General features: G+C 36.0%; 1 protein-coding gene across 2 annotated transcripts; it reads left to right on the forward strand.

Annotated features, from left to right (window-relative positions):
- The first annotated feature begins 1,721 nt into the window (after window positions 1-1,721).
- Window positions 1,722-12,189, forward strand: LOC127456749 (beta-sarcoglycan-like). Of its 2 annotated transcripts, none has more exons than XM_051725302.1 (6): window positions 1,722-1,748; window positions 5,165-5,374; window positions 6,163-6,348; window positions 6,466-6,657; window positions 8,841-8,972; window positions 9,123-12,189. In XM_051725302.1, the coding sequence occupies exons 1-6, from the start codon at window positions 1,734-1,736 to the stop codon at window positions 9,330-9,332; spliced, it is 945 nt and encodes a 314-aa protein (XP_051581262.1). In that variant the 5' UTR covers window positions 1,722-1,733; the 3' UTR covers window positions 9,333-12,189. The 2 variants fall into 2 exon arrangements, with proteins under 2 accessions (XP_051581262.1, XP_051581264.1); XM_051725304.1 differs by lacking the exon at window positions 1,722-1,748 and adding an exon at window positions 3,907-3,985.
- The last annotated feature ends 8,818 nt before the right edge of the window (window positions 12,190-21,007 follow it).

The following is a 21,007-nucleotide window of genomic DNA, read 5'->3' on the forward strand; positions in this document are numbered from 1 at the left end:
CATCTTGACCCGCAGAAATGTTGAAATACACCAGCAGACAGCGCGCTCACTCTTTCAGGCATAGTGCTCGATCAAAGAGGGAGCAGTGCTTTCCTGAAGTAATGACAGAAAAACAGCATCTGGAGTTATTCACACTAAGTAATGACAAACCTAAACATGACATGTATTATAATGGACTTGTGTGACCATTTTTACAGGTTTTTTTTTTTTTAATTCAGAGTTGTTAAAACATTGATAATGATATTTAATCCTCGTTAATAAATGATACCCTTATGAAAACTACCCATGGATTTACTGTAGTAATATTGTATTAGTAACCACGAATGTAGTAACCATGTTTTTCTTCTTCTTCTTCTTTTTGGCAGTAATCAAGGTTTTGATACAATTAATCATGGTTTTACTACAGCATTACTGTAGTATCCATATAGTAACTTGGTTTTAGTAATAGTATCAATATAATAATAACTATGGTTAATTTTGAGGTTTTATATGTGGCTTATACTAATTTTGAAAGGGTAAACAAAATAGCCTAATCGTTTTCTGTTTAGGCCTATAAATATATATAAAAAATGTAAGTGAATAATTTAAGTTACTAATTTTATCCAAAGAATTCGTAAAAATACAATTTAACAGAGGTATCGGTATTGGTATCGATATCGGCGATATTGGTATCACCCATCCCTACAAGTCAGTCTATTAGGTATGGGCGAATCGATCCTAAAGTAACCATTCTTCCGATACTGATGTTGTATAAAAAATATCGATCCTCACACAAAAATATCGATTCGATCGATTTTTTTTTAACTAGAGATATTATTATTTGGTCCCATGAACATGCACAATAATCCTAAGATTAAAAGTGAAATATTAGCAAATACTTGTGCAGGATGGGAACTATTTCTTCTTCCGCTCATCTTAACATACCTGCTGAAAGACACAAGCAGACAAGCGATTGCGACATCACAAGGCTCATTCAAACAAGAGGGATCAGTGCCTTGTAGAGAGGTAAGGAAAGAAAATCAGAGAATTCACACTATATAACATATCTAAAGGTGACATGTTTTATTTCTTATAATTGTGTGTAATTGTTGTTAATAAGTAAAAAAAAAAAAAATTGTTAACCATGGTTTTACTAAAGTAATATTGTAGTAACCATGGTTAATTGTGTGGTAACTATGGTTTAACTAATAAAACCATGGTTAATTTTTGTAAGGGTAAACAAAACAGAAGTCTAATAATTTTCTGTTTAGGCTCACAAATGTAAATAATAATAATAAATAAATAATGACCTGAATTATGACTAAAAATTATATTTTAAATTACCCATTTTATCACAAGAAATCGCAAAAAATAAATAAATAAAATTGTATAAGTATTGGTATCGGTATCGACGATATTGGACTTGAAATGACTGGTATCGGATCGAAAAGGAAATAAGTGGTATCGCCCATCACTACAGTCTATTTGATTCACAACTGACGCTTTATAGCAAAGGAACAAACCATCCAACAAATCCGTGCCCTCTGAAAGTAACCCACCTTCTTCTTAAACAGTGGCCCCTATTCTTTAGAAAAACAAATGTTCAGTATAATTATGTTTAAACTGTATAATCTACATGAAGGTTTCGTTGTTTATGATTATTGTTGGGATAACGGTTTTCCCGCAGTGGTGCGGTCCTCCGGCTGTGTGAAGCTGTCAAAGGCAGAACTGTGGTTGGGGAGAGGGAGGGCAACATGGCGTCGGAGCAGGTCTGTTTTGAATGTGAATTGTAAATATTTCCTCCTCTGCATTGCTTTTTAACCCATTCTTAGCGTTAAAACGCGTCATAAGTAATAACGAAAAACTGCACCTTTGTTACGATATCTATGGCATGCCAGTGAATGCGATAGATGAATATTGATGCGCGATTTATGTCCAGTGCGTTTATGGAAATAATGACTCATTATTGGTTTCATCTACTGTTGGTTGAAAAGACTAAATGGCGATACTTTAGTATTTCAAATAAAATAAAAAGTATTTTCTGCGCTAATACGTATGTTCTCATTGCTCAGGAAGGAGTTTGCGTGTCGTTTATTTTTAGGTATGCATGCAGACAGACGGACTCGTGTCCCACACACACACATTCCTGAGACAGCAACACTATCTTTCTTATTTAGCAGATTAATTCCAAAAGAAGATCAATTTGGTTGTGGAAACCCTGTGGAAATAGTGATAAATTGTTGTGATAGACTGATGTGTGACAGAAACATGTGCCTCTTAATAACCTTAAATGTAGTTATTTGAAAATTACTAGATGAAACCTCAGAAGTGACATGAATTTGAAATCGGTAGGTTGAGCACTATATGGTCACTTTGGATAAACGTGTCTGCTAAACGAATAAATGTAAATGTAATTCCAAATTAAATATTCCAAATACTCTTCAAAAGCAGATACACTGAAAAAAATTATTTTGTTGTGAAGTAAATATAGCAGAAAATATTAAGTACTTTCTATATTGAATACGTTATTTTAATCGTGAACTTGAAAATATTAAGTAAATTCTACATGTCTACTAAATTCAAACATGTAAAAATTAATGCTCTAGCTTATAAGTAAACATTATTATCTTTACAATGCACCCTAAAGTAAAAAACTTTGTCATATTTATTTGCTAATTTGAGTAAATTTCACAGGTAAATGAAATAAGTAAATTTGACTAGACTTATGAAGCTGGTGTTCCCAGCATGCACCGGCTTGAATAATTAATGAGCTTGCATAGTTTCACTGTTTGCAAGTTGATTTACACCGTTTTTATGATTGATTTTGTTGTCACGTTTAGGAACCCAGTATTGTCCATACATGAATTAAAAAAAAAAGAAATCTGTTGATCATTGTGTTTTGTGCTCTGCGTGCACAGCTCTGTAAGTTCCCATTGCCATTAAAGCAAGGTGATGTTGTCTAATAGACTACACGTGTTAAACTTCCCTGTGGAAGGCTTTCGTGTGGTACATGACTAAGTATGTTTAAAAAAAGCATTGAAATGGTAGTACAGTTATAAAAGCATGGCTTAATTCAGTGCTATATTTACTTGAAACAGAGTTTTGCAAAGTAAATTTTACTTGAGAATTTCTAATCAAACCACCATTAATTGTGTAAAGCCTTAAGTTGAAAATACGATCTGTTAAATTCACTAACAATTTCTGTGTGGGAATAGTTTCCGAGATTTTTTTAAGTTTCACTGTAGAAATGCTTTGGCTTAGACACTATAATAAATAGTGGCCTCAAAAAGTACATACCTGACATACTTAAAAATGTATATATGTCGTTGCTTTAAGGTAGCAAAATATTTAACCAAGTGGTATTTGTTTTAAAGAAAGCAAAAAAAATAAATAATAATAATACTAATAATTTGTATAAATAAATTCACAAAATGAGGTTTGTTAGTTTTTAAAATATAAAACAATTGATATACCTTCTGGTAAAAAATAACATTATTTTCTTGGGAATAGCTAGCTAGCTTATGACAAAACGTCTAGTATCATTTATTTGCAGATACCACTTGGTTTGAAATTTTGCTATATAACACAATTATAATACATTGCCTGGCCAAAAAAAAGTTGCATACTCTAATATTTTGTTGAACCGCCTTTAGCTTTGATTACGGCGTACATTCGTCATGGCATTGTTTCAACAACCTTATGCAACGTCACAGCATTAATTTCCATACAGAGCTGCATACATTTTTGGCAGAGATCTTGTTTTGATAAAGGGCGAGTCGAACCACTCCAAAAGTCTTCTCCAGCACATCCCAAAGACTTTCAGTGGGGTTAAGGTCAGGACTCTGTGGTGGCCAATTCATGTGTGAAAATGATTCCTCATACACTCTGAACAACTCTTCATAGTTTGAACCTGATGAATCTTGGCGTTGTCATCCTGGAATATGCCCGTGCCGTCAGGGAAGAAAAAATCTATTGATGGGATAACCTGGTCATTCAGTACATTCAGGTAGTCAGCTGACTTCATTTTATTGCCGCATAATGTTAATGAGCCTAGACCTGAGCAATTGAAGTAACCCCAGATCATAACACTGCCTCCAGAGGCTTGTACAGTGGGCACTATGCGTGACAGGTGCATCGCTTCATGTGCTTCCCTTCTTACCCTGATGCACCCATCGCTTTGGAATAGCGTAAATCTGGACTCATCAGACCACATGACCTTTTTCCATTGCTCCACAGTCCAATCTTTATGCTCCCTAGCAAATTTAAGTTGTTTTTTTAGATTAGCCTCATTAACAAGTGGCTTTCTTGTGGCCACACAGCTGTTTAGTCCCAATTCTGTAAGATCTCGTCGCATTGTGCGTGTGGAAATGCTCTTACTTTCACTATTAAACACAGCCATGAGTTCTACTGTTGATTTTTTCGATGTGACTTCACCATGCGTTTTAGTGATCTCTGATCATTTGAGATTTTTTTCCGACCACATTTCTTCCACGAAACTGATTGTTAACCATCTATCCTTCCAGGTTTTAATAATGCATTGGACAGTTCTTAACCCAATTCCAGTGATTTCAGCAATCTCCTTAGTTGATTTCTTTCCTTGATGCAGGCCAATAATTTGCACCTTCTGAAACACAGTAACATCTTTTCCACAACCACGGGATACATCTTCCGACATGGTTGTTTAAGAAATGAGAAGCTACACACTGCATCAGTTAGGGTTAAAAGGATTGTTGCCAGCTGTAACATATTAATCACTGCAATAATGATCCAATCATAGGCTCTTAAGTACCTGCTTATTTGAATCCAAACGGTGACTTTTTTTTTTGCCAGGCAGTGTAATATTATATAATATTATAATAATATATTTTAAGTATGTAGTAAGTATTATATAATAATAATTATAATAATTATAATATTTTAAGTGTGGCTTAAATACTTATGGGGGCTCTGTAATACATAATGCATTCTGGCATAACTAGACATTAAACCCAACCACACAACTCAATACTGACAGAAGAAGGTAAAAAAAATGTCAGGTTAGAAAACCATAGAAGTAAAGATGAGTATTGGCATATTTTGAAGGTGTTTCTTGATGGTACGTCTAATGACAGACCTCTTGCAGCAGTTATGCACTGTCCTGCAATAATTGTAATATTCTAATCTCGCTTTTTCTTTGTTTCCTCAGGAAATCTTAAATGCGCCAGTGAAGAAGTCCATGAGGGAGAAAGCTATAGAGCGCAGGACCGCAAATAAAGAGCACAACAGTAATTTTAAGGCTGGATATGTTCCTATTGAGGAGGAGAGGCTCCACAAGACAGGACTGAGGGGTCGTAAGGGCATCATTGCCATCGGCATTGTCATCCTACTTTTTCTGCTTGCTCTCATTAACCTCATTGTGAGTTTATTGATTGATTTTTTTTTTTTTAATGTCAAGTCATTTTTATTTGTATAGGGCTTTTCACAACATACATTGTTTTAAAGCAACTTTACAGAAAACTATGCTGTAACAGAAAATTATGCTATAATGTCTGTAATGTCTTAAAGTCCTTATTGAGCAGTTTAAATGAAGATGTGATTGAATCAAAAAATAATTATTTAAATGTGAATATATGATACTGTAGGAAATACTATGACATTATACAGAATGCGTTTCATACATCTCTACTATTCACTTGAGCACAGAAATGAAAAGTGAGACCACATTGAGTGTCATGGATTTTTTCATCTAAATTTGGAAATAAAATGAAAGTTTTGCATTTCATTTGCAAAACAGGTCACTAATCAAATGTAAGCAAATTTGTGACATTGACCTTGTTAACTCCTTTGTACTGAAGGTCAGATTTCATTGCTTCCATTGATGCACACAAGATGCTCTTTGAAACATTCTCAAATCATGCTGAGATAACATGCTGTATATCATCAGGTTTTTTAAGTTCATGCCAGTGCGAGTGAATTCTGTCACTAAATCAAAAGGGGGACAAAGCAAATACTAAGAAATTCTGAAATTCATTGAGACAGCTTTTCACTCCAGATTTTATGCTAACATTATTTGTAATGTAAATTAAAAATGTATAAAAGAGAAGAATTTTCATTGGTGGTCTCACTATAAATTTTTACACCTGTAGCTAAGCATAAACAATGTGCATTGTAAATATATATGTTCTCTCCCTCTGTCATCTAAAGATAACACTGGTGATATGGACGGTGATACGGATAGGTCCTGGAGGTTGCGAAAGTATGGAGTTTCATGAGAGTGGGCTGCTACGCTTCAAACAGAAAGCTGATATGGGAGTGGTCCACCCGCTGCACAAGAGCACGGTGGGCGGCAGGAAGGACCAGGACCTTATCATCACAGGCAACAATAACCCAGTCAGTTAACATAGTGTCTGACTCTGTCTATGTGTTGAACATTATTGTCAAATCTTTATGGTCTGTGTGATTGTGAGAAAAGATGTTTTGATTTTGACTGTTGTGTGTGAGTTACAGGTGGTGTTCCAACAGGGCAACACAAAGCTGAGCGTAGAGGAAGACAAGACGTCTATCGTTAGCGACTTGGGCATCTCCTTCACTGATCCCCGCACTCAGACCACTTTCTTCAGCACAGATTTTGACAACCATGAGTTCCACCTGCCCAAAGAGGTCAAAGTTCTCAACGTGAAGAAAGCTTCTACTGAGAGGGTGAGTGTTTCCACCCAACCTCAGGGGTCTGTTAGACAAACTACTTGTGGTGATTTTGATTTATCTCAGTGACTCAGTGATTCTTTTGAATCCGTTCACCAAAACGATTTGTTCAGATTCATTCATTGATTTGTTCATTGACCGTTCCTGCAAATTACACCTTTGTGCCTGTATATGGTGCCAAATAACTGTCTTTTATGCTTGGAATGGTATTTGCATTGAACCAAAAGCAGTCATTCACAAACTGAACAAGTCTAATTATTTTTTATTAAAATTTGTGTGTCAACAAACATACTAGAGACTTGCATCATAAGCGTTTCCCCACAAATGACAACAAAGCATATCTATCATATTCTGAACCTGGTGAGCACGATTTTTATCAAGCTATACAAAAAAGACAACAATACTAGTCTACAGAATAATTATGAGTTTCAATAACATCAATATGCCATTGTAATGTGTGGTTATCACTCACTTTTATTCATTTCATCCAGCCCCTTTTCTTGTTGAACGAGCTGAACGAAGGACTTGCAGCTCCTCCTCTCGTTCAGTCAGTCAGCAGATGACTGATTCATTCATTTCACGAACAAGTTTACCAGGACATTCAGTTAGTTTATGAACAAGATGTTTTGTCTTGTTCAGACTCAAATGATGATTACTAGTTCAGTAAAGGGTGTATTCGTTCAGCAGGTCGAACCAATGATATGATCCTCATAGCCAGCACTCAAATACTATTGGCTCGCACTAAAGTCAGTCTTTAAAAGCAGGTCAAAGCAACACAAAAATAATTTGCATGTCTACTCATGTCTAAGTTAAACACCAAAACCATTTTCAGAACAAATGGCAGGTCTTATTTTTCCTATATTTTGTCAAATGCTGGGCTAAACTTTTATAAAGACAGTTATCCAGACTAAATATCTTACACTGTGCACCAAAGCACACACACCATTTCCATTTGTAATTCATGTTATTTTAACTGTTTGGACTTCAGTCATTTTTACACATTCATAAATTGGGGGTTATGTTTTGTGCACCTCACCGCTTTCTCTCCTTGTTGAATGCGATTGACTCACATGGCGAACTGAATGAACGTCATGAACGAACGAGATGACCGAGCCATTCATTTTGTTCACGAACGAGTATACCAGTACATATAGTTCGTTCATGAACAAGACGTCTCATCTCGTTCAGACTCAAACCACCGACTTAACTGGTTCAGTGAAGGGCGTATTCGTTCAGCGGGTGAAACCAATTATATGCTCCTTCACAGCCCGCACTCGAATGCTATTGGCTCATGCTATAGTCAGTCTTTACAGGCATGAAAAGCAGTAGAGCTCTTTGGCTTCAAAAGGGAGAAACATCAGTGAACGAGAAATAAGGCACATCTTTTCCATGAACACTTGACCATGCACTTATATTTTAAAAAATTCTGATGCAATTGAAACTTTGTAATGCAGTACTTTTCATACTACTGTCTCCTAAAGATGAATCGCTTATGATGTATTATTCCTCGTTTGTAAGTTGCTTTGGATAAAAACATCTGCCAAATGAATAAATGTATGTATAAGTCATATATAAAAAATTCGTTCAAAAGACCAATTCGTTCACGAACAACACATCACTAAGACAAACTGAGCAATATAGTGAGGTTGATATTGCTTTTATATAACAAGAAGTTAGACTTGAGTAACTTACATTTTAACTTACGTGTTTGTTCCGCATCAATAGTATTTCCAAACGAATTCAAACCAGGATCAACCATTGCGTGTCTCAGAGCAATGCACAAAATGGCAGCCCTCTGGAATGCCAGAAACACAGACAAGTGGAGTGATACAAACAGTGAAGTGTCCCAGTTCTGTTGTACTAAAAATCAGCACTCTTGGAATGCTGCCAATAAAATTAAAAGACCGGTTCTAAGTGTTATATAATTGCTGTTATATAGGAAGAAATCTGAATAATTTAGTATGCTATTACAGTGCCTGATAGGTACCAGTAATGTTACCTAATCACATTGCATAAATACCTTGCTTCTTGCTAAACTCTCGACATCAGTGTTGACTCGAATGTCAGAACAACTCTTACAGTCTTGATATATTTGATATATGATAGCCTTAGTCAGTTTCTTTTGATTAGACACATAAAAGAGGTGTATATGGATAGTGACTCAGTGCCATCTTTTGCAGATCACCAGCAATGCGTCCTCTGACCTCACTATTAAAGGAGATGGCAAAGCCATTATTCGTGGCAATGAGGGCGTGTACATCATGGGCAAAACCGTGGAGTTCAGCGTGGGTGGGGGCATTGAGCTGAAAGCCGTAAGTTGTTAAAAAAGATTAATGACTCATTAGTCTGATAAGTTATTGGGATAATGTGAATGGATGAAAAATATTTCTTTATTTTATTTCAAATAACTTTAAAAAATGTTTTTAAAGTGATGTTTATTTTGTTTGTCTTTTTGTTTCCAGGAAAACAGCATTATCCTGAATGGCTCAGTGATGTTCAGTCCTTCACGTATACCAAACTCCTCTCTAGGGGGAGACCTGTACTTCAACGAGGGTCTGGAGAGGTATAAACTTTGCATGTGTGCAGATGGGACCCTGTTCAGAGTGCAGGTCAAATACTCCAACATGGGCTGCCAAACCTCTGATAACCCTTGTGGAGCAGCACACCTATAAAAGAGGGATGAATACCACAGGACAACGCATGCACATGCTCATTCACAACATCTTTATATGTGCAGTTGATCATTTAGAGTGAAATGCCAAAAGCTACTATGAAGATAATCTGTTTTTTTTTTTTTTTGGTATATGCAAGTGCACTCACACCACCATCCTCAGAGAAAAACTGGACAACAGTTATAATATTAATATATACAAGAGGAAAAAAACACTGTATACCCTCACACAACTATCGTCTCACTTTATTGGAGGTCTCAGAAACACACACACCTCTACAATGATAATCAGTCTGCTATAACCATAAACCCGGCCCAGCACAAACAGTCCAGTTTTCTTTTATGTAATAGCTTGGCCGAGAGTTCCTGTGCATTATCATTGGCTCATCTCAGTGTTTTACTGCCTTTAAGCTGCCTACCCTTCACTGCATGTGCTTTTATATAGTGTATCACAGCACAGTAATTTAGTCCTGTAATATTCTGAGCAGTATTACTACACACTTTTACGATCCCCTCCTTTCATTAATAACCATCAAATGGGCACATAAAGAGAGGAATGTTGTTTGATTGGTGTGGTTGTTTGCACTGCCTGCTACTTGTGTTGATGCCGATGTCCTGCACCATGTTAGAATATTCAAACCAGTCTTGATAGATTTTTTTTTTTTTTTTTTTTTTTTTTTTGTAAATGTATTTGCATATACAGTATCCTGTATGAGAGCAGCTTTGAATGAATTTTTCGCTCTGATCTGTTCAACAGGACTCCAATTTTACACCGGACATCAAGTGGCTACCCAACAAAGTATCAAAAAATGTTATTGAACAAAAGTAAACAAAATGTATTTAAAATTCAACATTGAAATATATTCATATGACAAAGAACTGCATAGGCCCAACAATAAAAACAAAAATTATCCCGGGTTTAATACAAGTTAAGCTCAATCGACAGCATTCTTGGCATAATGTTGATCACCAAAAAAACAAATTTGACTCATCCCTCCTTTTCTTTTAAAAAAGGAAAAATCAAGGTTACAGTGAGGTTCTTACAATGGAAGTGAATGGGGCCAGTTTCTTGAGGATTTAAAGGCAGAAATGTGAAGGTTATAATTTTATAAAACCTCTTACATTAATTCTTCTGTTAAAACTCATGTATCATTTGAGCTGTAACAAGAAAGTTGTTTAAATCGTCACTTTAGGGTTTTGGGGGTTGTTAACATTACATCATCATGGCAACAAAGTTGTAAATTTGGCTATAATTTTACATACATAACTATACTTACATTTACATGTATAACTCTACTTTTGAATCAGTGAGTATTTTAATGTTTACAGATTGGCCCCATTCACTGCCTTTGTAAGTGCCTCACTGGAAGCCAGATTTTTGCTTTTTTTTTTAAAGGAGGGACGAGTAGAAATTATTTTTTGTGGTAATCAATATTATGCCACAAATGCTGCCGATTGTGCTTAACTTGTATTGAACCCAGAATATTCCTTAAGCATGACATACTTTAGGCTGAATAGGACAACCTATTCCAGCCTTTTTAGACAGTATTACATTATTTTAATATTCTAAATGGCTTACGGTATATTATGAAAGTTGTTTTTATCACATATGTTTACTTGTCATGATTTTAGCCTTCTGCCTTTCAAAAAAACATATGCATTTCATATTTAGTCTCTTCACAGAATCAGCACAGCCAACTGGTTTCAACCCACAAGTAATTTCATAAAAACAGTAGATAGTGATACATCACTCATGGCACATATTTTCATGGATTGTATAATAGCGCCCAGTTACTGTTACCTTATTAGAGTGCCATGGATTAATACGATTTTCTTTTTTTTTAATAACATGTTCGGAGGTGTGTACCAATAGCATATCTTTTGATAAGATAAAAACGGGAAACATATATGATATACACTCACTGAGCACTTTATTAAAAACACTGTGGTCTTCTGCTATTGTAGCCCATCCGCCTCAAGGTTCGATGTGTTGTGCATTCTGACATGCTATTCTGCTCACTACAATTGTACAGAGTGGTTATCTGAGTTACCGTAGCCTTTCTATCAGCTCGAACCAGTCTGGCCATTCTTTGTTGACCTTTCTCATCAACAAGACTTTTCTGTCCACAGCACAGCCGCTCACTGTATGTTTTTTGTTTTTGGCACCATTCTGAGTAAATTCTAGGGACTGTTGTGCATGAAAATCCCAGGAGATCAGCAGTTACATAAATACTCAAATCAGCCCGTCTGGCACCAACAGTCATCACTAAGATAACATTTTCCCCCATCCTGATGGTAGATGTGAACATTAACTGAAGCTCCTGACCCATATCTGCATGATTTTTTGCATTGCACTGCTGCCACATGATTGGCTGATTAGATAATCGCATGAATAAGTAGGTAAACAGGTGTACCTAATAAAGTGATCAGTGAGTGTGTATATATATATGAGTTATCTCAGTGTGATATTTTGTGCAATATAACCTTTACTTGGCCTGGTTCATCTGGGTACATGTGTGGTATTTATTTTTGCCTTTTTTTAATTGTTATTTCTGAACTAAGTATTGTTGTTACGTTCCAACTTAATCATTACTAAAGATCACCTGTGCTTAAGAGACAAATGTCAGATGTGACTTTAGTCTTTCAAACACTGCAATGGAGTAGTATGTTGTGTTGTAAATCTCTGTATCTGATCTCTAATGATATGTTCACCTATCATATCTTTTAGGGAGCCTCTGTATTGTCAGAAGTTTGTCAGAATTCTTGTTTTGAAAGAAAGAGAAAATCAATGCTTTCATATTGCAATTGTTAATAAAGAGAAATGCAGATTTTGTTTGAAAAAATTATGTGTTTTATGGTTGCTTTGGACTGTCAGACAAACATTCAGATCCTTCATAAAGATAACAAATATTAAGCATATTTTGCCATTGCAAACTTTATCATGTGGCCACTGAGATAAGATATTAATTTGCTTGTCAAGTATTAAGTAAATGATTGGATGACAACTGAAATCACTCAAAGAGCAAATCATATCTTTTTTTTTTTCTCCTTTTTTTCATTTAGTCAACATAACAATTAACATGAACATTTCATGTTTTGTTTTAAAAATATATATATATTGTTACATGAAAATGTCATTTTCTGTCATTAAAATTCTTGGGAGGGAGAAACCTAGGTAAGACATTAACTGAGGCAAGTGAGTGATTGTGGATAGATTTGTGTGTGTGTGTGTGTTGTGTCTCAGGTGCCATAACACTATTCAGACTTTGATCTTAGGGAAGTTGGAGTTAAAGTAAAATAATTTCATGGTCACTTTCAGTGTATTGTTGGTAATTACCCAGAGCTACAGTCACAAGATTACCTGAGCGGAGCATTGCTGTCATAGAAAGGTTAGTTTTGAACTAATACTTCACCCATACTCATAAACATAAACTTTTCACTTACATTTTCCCTTGAGCTTGGTCAAGTATAGAATTGTGGTTTAATATTTTATAGTTTGTACCATTCCACATCTTTAAATGTTTGTATGCTTACTGATTCTTTGGTGCAGTAAAAGTAATGGATTTCAGTCGAGAGAATTTCACCACTTATGTTTAAAGGAATAGTTCGCTCATAAATGAATATTCTGACATAAATTACTCACCCTTATGTTGTTCCATACCTATATGACCTTCTTTCAAATGTTGAACAGAAAAGGAGATTTTTATAAATATCCTGGTCCATCTTTGTTTTGTGTATGTTGTCGCAAGAACTTTTGTGTTGTTTAAAGCTAAAAACAAAGCAAGTTCTCGTGTAATCAAACATGCCACTGTGAATGAGTTTTTCTCATGCACTCATGAACACGCAACAGACGTCAAGATTTTCACTAATAAATTACTTAAATATCGGTTTGATTCACTAAAACCTATTGTTTGCCTTCAGAAGACTTGATGACATACAAGTCACATGGACTACTTTATATTACTAAAGACGGCCCTTGGTGTTCCACATAAGAAAGTTATACAGGTTTTTATGAGGGTGAGTAAATTATGCCTATAATTTTCATAATTGTTTGAACTATTTCTTTAAAAATGTTTTAATGTTCAGTAAAAAGTTTGTCTTTTGTACCATACAGCAGTGACCATAATATTCTGTCACAAACAGTATCATTACTCTCATTTTAAAACTTCCATTGTCTCTTGTTGTGTTCAGGGCTGACTATAATGTCAGCATTCAGGTCAGTGGTTGGTGTGGCCGTGTTCCTTCTCCAACTCTGGGGCACAAACTCTTTCCCCACTTCCCATGGCTGTCCTGTTCCCTGCCTGTGCCATCGAGGTCCTCTCATTAACTGTTCCTCTTTGGGCCTAACCTTGGCTCCTACACGTATCCCAGCAACTGCAGTTTCCTTGAACATATCCAATAATGCCCTGCGTACATTGACTCCTCTCAGTTCAGGTCATGTGAAGTTGAAGGGATTCCTGCACCTCTGGGTGGGAAGTAATGCTTTGCAGAGTCTGTCTCTTTTTTTGAGGAAGGAACGGTCAGGCACTAGGACCCTGTCAAGTGGAGAGAAGGAATGTATGTCCTGGGCACCTGACCTTCAGTTACTGTCTGCTGAAAGAAACCATTTAAAAAATCTTCCAAGAGGTATGTGCACCAGTAGAATTTTTGCAAACATACTAACATGTTACATTTTACCTTCCAGCGTTAGTAATGAGTACGCAACAATGTAAAAGGTGGTAACCTGCAATTATTACCTTAAAGTATTGTTCTGTGTTCAATACAAGTTAAGCTCAATCAACAGCATTTATGGCATAATGATTACCACAAAAAATAATCCCTTGTTTATTTTAAAAGCAAAAATTACAGTTTCAGTGAGGCACCTACAATGGAAGTGAATGTGAACTTTGCTCTGTGCGATTATGGGATTTTCTGAGATGTTAGATTCTATTTAAACTAGTCAGATGTTCCACCCTCAGAAAGTTAAAAATTCACCTGTGACATAATCACGAGGAATGGGCGCTGGCATTCCAGTGCCTCATAACAGGCTGTAAAAGGGTAATAATGGTCTAAAACACATTCCAGAGTAATTTATTATGGCCTTGTATTTTGACCAACCTGCAAATTTAAAGGGACTATGTTCCCTTAGGCTTGATTATAAACGAAGCACTTGAATAATGTTTTAAATTGTGTTCTTTGTTTTAAGTTAAAAGCTTTAGCAGATCCCAATCCAGGAGCCTTCAGGCAGCCTTTGAGCACTGTGAGTTAGGAAAGATGACGGTGTCTCAGTGTTTTTCAGCTCTTTATAATTCAGAGCATGATTCTTTTTGTCTCCCTGATAAACCTCTGTCCAGCAGTCTCTAAGGTCTCAGCTCAACAGTCAATATGTTTCTTAAAATATGCTAAATAATTCTCCATTTCTCTTCTCTGACATGCATACCACAGCTTTTACTGTTACAGTTTTATGGTACAAGCCTTCCACTTTGAATGACAAGATTTTTGGATGTATTAGTTTTGCACACACACCCAAATCTTTCTAAAGCAATTTGTGTATGAATAGACCTAACATTATCTTGATCAACTACTTCATGTTTTCTGGATGATACTGTAACATGAACGCATTCAAGCAGTTTTAACAGTGTCCTGCATTGGTGGAACATGCTATAATTTATCTAAAAGTTTTTGTTTTTGTTTTATTTCCCCAATTTTTCTATAATTTTATACCTGCAGTATTAATGATCTTATAATAGTGGAATTACATGGAATACAGTATTTGCACTTATTTAAAATTAGACCGGTGTAGACAGGGTGTTATATGGAGTTAATATGCAATGATGTATAGAAGCACTGATCACCCTGAAACTGACCATAACCATAACAAACAAGCCCACGAAATCATTATCACCACAACTTACCGCAATGTGTTTTCTTAAGTTGGATCCATAATTCCGTATGCTGAAATTTCCGCTTGTTTTAGTATTAAATGAAAGCATCACATAACGTAATTCTTTTTTACTGTTTGGAGTGAAGAAAGTGTTTGTTTTTTAGCGCTTGCTGCTGCGGAGCTGTAAAGTTCCGGGTGTCGTAAAAGTCCAATTAAAAAAATCTCACAATAAATTACACATTTATTAACACTTATTGAATTAAAACCATAATGTAATGACAGTAATGTCCCCCATTGTAACAAAGTAATAGTATGTTTTTTTTTTCATTACAAATTTACTTGAGTAAGAGTCAAAAGTACCCACAATTAAACCTACTATTAAAAGTACATTATCTCCAAAAAAGTTACTCTCAAGTAAATGTAACTAAATTTCACTGAGTAAATGTAGCGCATTACTACCCACCTTTGTCTTTGTAAGGTGTTACTATGGCAAAAAATATATTGGCCCAACCAGATAGGTACAGCTGAGATATAAGTCTGGGTGCAGGGAAACACTTGACTTGTGTGGGACAATCACCATCCCGAGCCTGGCAAAGCTTGACCTCAAACAATTAAAACCACTTGGAGGTTTATCTTTCTGCTTTGTGAGACCCTCCCATAAGACATCTTATCAGTCAATCTGATAACACCTATCCCATTTCACAGTTTCTTTTCAGCCATCCATTTTTTTTTTTCCATTTTCCTTTTGATGCATTATCTTGTTTTGGATTTTGGCCAAGGATATAGTATACATAGAAACTTTCTGTACAGGCCATATACAGTAGGTATTATGACAATATCTGAGCATGGCACAAACAAATTACACTGATTAAAATGTTTCTGATTTTGCAGTCTAATAAAAAAAGAAATTTTTATGCAACTCCCTAACCCCAAATGTGTGCACTGATATTTTACTAGAAGGTCTATTAGTGTATGGTTGTTAATCATTGCATCATATGTTTACCTTGTCATGAATATTCTTCCATCAGGACTGGGCTGCGTGAAGTCTCTACAGATTCTTCAGCTATCTTATAACCAGATATCTGAGCTAGTCCATGCTGACCTCGCCAACTGCACTCATCTGAAAGAGCTCCATCTCCAGCATAACCTCATCAGAAGCATTCACCCACATGCCTTTATAGACCTAAAACAGCTCCAGGTAAAACCACTTCAAAACTGTTACACTTCTTTATGTTTCATTTTAATATCCATCACATGGTATTGTCCTCTTTTCCATGAGTAAATCATTATGAGCTAAAAGTAATTTGTTAAACATGTCTGGGAGTTTGCTCAACCCCTAGTGGGGTATTACAATTGGCTCAGGGTCTTTTCCAACATGCAAACTGGTCTGACCAAACAAGTCCAAGATAAGCATAAATAATCTTTTCCCCATAATTATTAAAATGCTTCACATAAACAACTGGCCCTCTAAATCAATAAATAAATATTTCTCTGTCGTGCACACATGCACACATACACTTATGGAAAAAAGGAAAACACAGGGCAAAAGAAAAAACAAACAGCAATGAATAATGTCATTATGTAGATTGTGACAGCTATTATTGGTCAGCAGGGTTGTGAGGGTTACTTTTGAAATGTATTCCACTACAGATTACAGAATACATGCTGTAAAATGTCATTTGTAACGTATTCCGTTAGATTACTCAAGGTCAGTAATGTATTATAACTACTTTGGATTACTTCTTCAGCACTGGTAGATTTTTTCACTTGATCTGACTATAAAAACTCTGCCAGTACAGTAAGACAAAATACACGTTAAAAATACATTCTCTGAAAAACCTAAATATCTTATGGAGTGTTGTTTCTAAAACAAAATTAAATCAAATTGATCTTGTTTTAAGGATTTTTAGATATTTTTACAGGAAAACAATACAGAAATTATTATCAAGAATATGATTTTTGCCCTAATATCAAAGGTCTTACTAGAAAAAAAGAAATTATGTTCCAACGTGAATTTTCTTTGATAAAAAAATATGATTGTGCCTGGTAACATGTGGATGTAAAATGGCTAGAAATAGCATTTTATCTTAGCATAAATCTGACAGTTTACACAAGGTTTATTTCTATTTCTTCTGCTCCAAACTTACTTCAAACTTCTCTGTCTGCTCGTATGAATGTAACACATCATAAGAAAGTGTTTCACCGCTGTTCAAATGCACTTTGGATCGCATAATTTATATGTATAAATGTTTTCTATCTGAAAAGCCTAAATATTAAACGAAACAAATGACAATAAAATGCAAAGTAATCTCTTCAGTGATCAAAATACTTTTTGAATGTAACTGTATTCTAATTACCAATGATTTAAATTGTAACTGTAGTGGAATACAGTTACTTATATTTTGTATTTTAAATACGTCATCCCGTTACATGTATTCCGTTACTCCCAAACCCTATTGGTCAGTTATACTTTGTGCTATGGGGATATAATATGTGCTATTATAATAAGTGGACATGGCAACACTGTTTTCCAAGAACCCTCTTTTGACAGTTTATAATTGGTAATCGCTATAGACTTTGTAGTTATGGCATATATCAAAACATCTAGACAAGTTACCATAAAAATGTACATCTTAACTAAAGCTTTACTTAATTTTTGAACAAACATTATCTTTGACTTACTATTCCATCTAGGTCCTTGATCTGAGCTATAACCTCCTGGCCACCATACCTGTCCCTGCCTACCAGTCTCTGAGGAACCTGAATGCCTTGGTGGATGTCTCCTTCAACAAATGGATGTGTGACTGCAACTTACAGACCTTGAGAAGATGGATAGTCTTTGATACTGAAGTGGGTGATGCTTCCTGGCAAGTGGTGTGTGCTTCTCCACTAGAACATGCTGGAAAAGATCTGATTCATCTGAAGGACTCAGATCTCACTTGTCCAACACATGAATACAGCACATCTGCTCACTATCAGAATATGATTGTGGATGAAGGGATGCAGATATTAATTTCCTGCTGTAATGGCAGTCAAGGTGTTATTTCTAATTTTATGTATTCTATGTCTCTTAAAAGGATAGTTCCCAAAACAATTAAAAAAAAAAAATACATTCTGTCATCATTTAAATCACCCTCATGTTGTTACAAATGGGCAACTATCCCTTAAGTATACAACCACATTTTTACTCCTAAAACTCCTAAAACTTGTGCAAACAATTTAAGCTCTGATCTACATTTGGTGATAAATTCCCTGTTGTTGTTTTTTTATTTTATGCCAGATTACATGCAGTTTCACTGGTGGACTCCGCACGGCCAAGTTACAGATAATCAACCAGAGCTTCTAATTAAGGACATCACAGAGGAGTATGCAGGACTTTACATATGTGTTTCAGATCTCCAATGGAAGCACATCTCAGTTTTTGATCTACATGTCAACAAAAAAGGCAGTGAATCAAGACAACGTAGGGAAGCACCAGCTATCACAGATTATAGTACTAGGCAAGATGGGAATACGAATGTGCAAAGGAAAGATGGTTTTGTAAAGCAGGAGACAAGGTCTGAGTCAGATTTTATCCTTGCTGTCTGCCTCTCTGTCATCATCACATTCATTGTAGCTTTTATCCTTGGTGTTCTTTTGAGACCACTGCTGGATAAATTATGGAACAGAATACGACCCAAGAGGCACTCTACTCCTCCAACAGCCTCTAGAGCTTCTTCCACTGGACCCCAAATATATGTGAATGAGGGGTATTCTGATCAGAATGACCAAGAACAAGAAGTGAGAGTCAGTTCGAGAGTTACATTTGGTGGAATCACAGAAGTGGAGGAACAAGGGAATAATGTGCCTTATTATGTCACTGTAGAAGATAATGGTTCAGATGGTTCCTCTGAAAGCAACACTGAGGTTGAGCTTACATATGAGAACATACAGAAAAAGAATGGGAGACAGAATTCCCCTGAGGTGGAGAAGCACAGAGGAAGAGCAGACAGCAGAAGTAGCGCACTACAGGAGAGCGAAGTTAATGCTTTAGTAATTAATGCTAAGACATTGGCATCCAGCTCAACGGAAAAGAGACCATATGCTCAAAATACAGAAGTCAAGGACTTTAAACCAATTCCAGATGCAGATGACATCCAATTAAAGAGAAGCAGTAGTTCATCAGAATCATCACACTCAAGACAAAGCCAGGAAATTAACTTTTCTAAGAAAATAAGGGAATCTGCTGAACAAAGCATTGACCCTCCTACTGTCAATTTATCTGCAATTGAAACAAATAAAAAGGCTATAATATCAAGATTTACAAAAGAGCCGTTTTCAGACTGGTTAACCAGGCTGACAGAACAGAATGTTGATGATTTGGATCCAGAATTGTGGAATGACAGCGGAGAGAGCTTTTCTTTCAATGAAGGGTCTGAAAGATCAAGTATTCAAGATCTCTCCAGCTCTGTATTAGTACAACCATTGAAATATGATGACACATGGAGGCAACACAAACCCGAATCACCCTCTGACAAAATAAACTTAGATAAATCATTTGGTAAAGAAGTTTATGTTGATAGTGTACAGCAGATTGAGCTCTCTGACATACTAAGCTCTAATTCAAGTGAATGTGGTGATAGTGAAGGTGGACCAAACAATTATACAATAAACCCAGTGTTGGAGGAAGAATCAGAGATCCTTACTGAATCAGATACAGGAAATGGTGCCGACCTTGCCACTCTTAACAGATTCAGTACTCTTGAAGATGTCACTATAAATGAAAACTCACAACAGGGTGCTGGCATTCTTATCAAACAAGAGACCATCACCTTGGACCCTTATGACATCCATTTGACTTTTACTCATGGAGACAGTGTTGATGAGGGGATGCTTATTGATGACCCAAAGAGCAAGAGTGAAGATGTGAATGAATCCTCTGTGAACATATCAGGAAAGAATCGCAGTCATGAGGGGCTTCCACTATACCATGTCCATCCTGTCTATAGGACAAATCAAAATAGAGACCATGATACTGATAGATTAAGTACTGACAGTTCCAGTGAAGATGAAGAGCAATTTACAGAGTACCCAAGAAAATTAAATATTAAAATAGAACCTGGGATAAATACAGAATCCATCACATCAAGCAAAAACTTAGACAATGTCCTCGACCTTGACTTTGACAACTCCTCTAGCAGCACAGATGTATCTGAGGAGAAACGTACCAAAGGTAAAACTGGTCTAAGAGCGTTAAGTGCTCTATTGTTTAACAGACACGAAAATGAAGCAGATGACAGGAATGTTCAATCACAAGTCCAAACTGGGACAACAACTAATTCAGATGTTGGAAGAACTGTAGGATTTCTTGGTCCAACTTTCAACAGGCAGTCAAAGTTACCTGAGGAAAGGGTCCAACAAACTACTAATGAGAAGAGTTTCTTTGGCTGTATTGGGCTGTCTTTTGATCAGTTGCCAAGACCTAAAAAATCAATTTTGTTTACAATCTCTGATTCTCAATCACCAAACCAATTATCATCTCTTCCCTCAATAGATACAGGAAATGCCCATAAGGAAAAGGCAGAATCTGAATCAAGAAGAACAAGTCTCAGCTCTTCATCTGAGGAAAGTAGTCTCAGTGCAAAAAATGAGGAGAACATTTTATTTGGACAGAGTTTATCCCTTAATGAACTACCAAAAGTGAAGAGGTACATTCACTTCTCACATTCTGATCCTCATCCTAAAGTCCAATTGCCATCTCCTCCACTAACCAAAGATCCTCAAGTCCAATTGCCATCTCCTCCACTGTCCAAAAAGGTAGTTACACCTGACTT

Source organism: Myxocyprinus asiaticus, chromosome 19, assembly GCF_019703515.2.
Source record: "Myxocyprinus asiaticus isolate MX2 ecotype Aquarium Trade chromosome 19, UBuf_Myxa_2, whole genome shotgun sequence".
Classification (NCBI taxonomy): Eukaryota; Metazoa; Chordata; class Actinopteri; order Cypriniformes; family Catostomidae; genus Myxocyprinus; species Myxocyprinus asiaticus.

Excerpts from the sequence above, each read along its gene's own strand:
- LOC127456749 (XM_051725302.1), top strand. Across the intron at positions 6,349-6,465 it reads TCACAGGCAACAATAACCCA|GTGGTGTTCCAACAGGGCAA; the intron begins GTCAGTTAACAT and ends TGTGAGTTACAG. Across the intron at positions 8,973-9,122 it reads GGGGCATTGAGCTGAAAGCC|GAAAACAGCATTATCCTGAA; the intron begins GTAAGTTGTTAA and ends TTTTGTTTCCAG.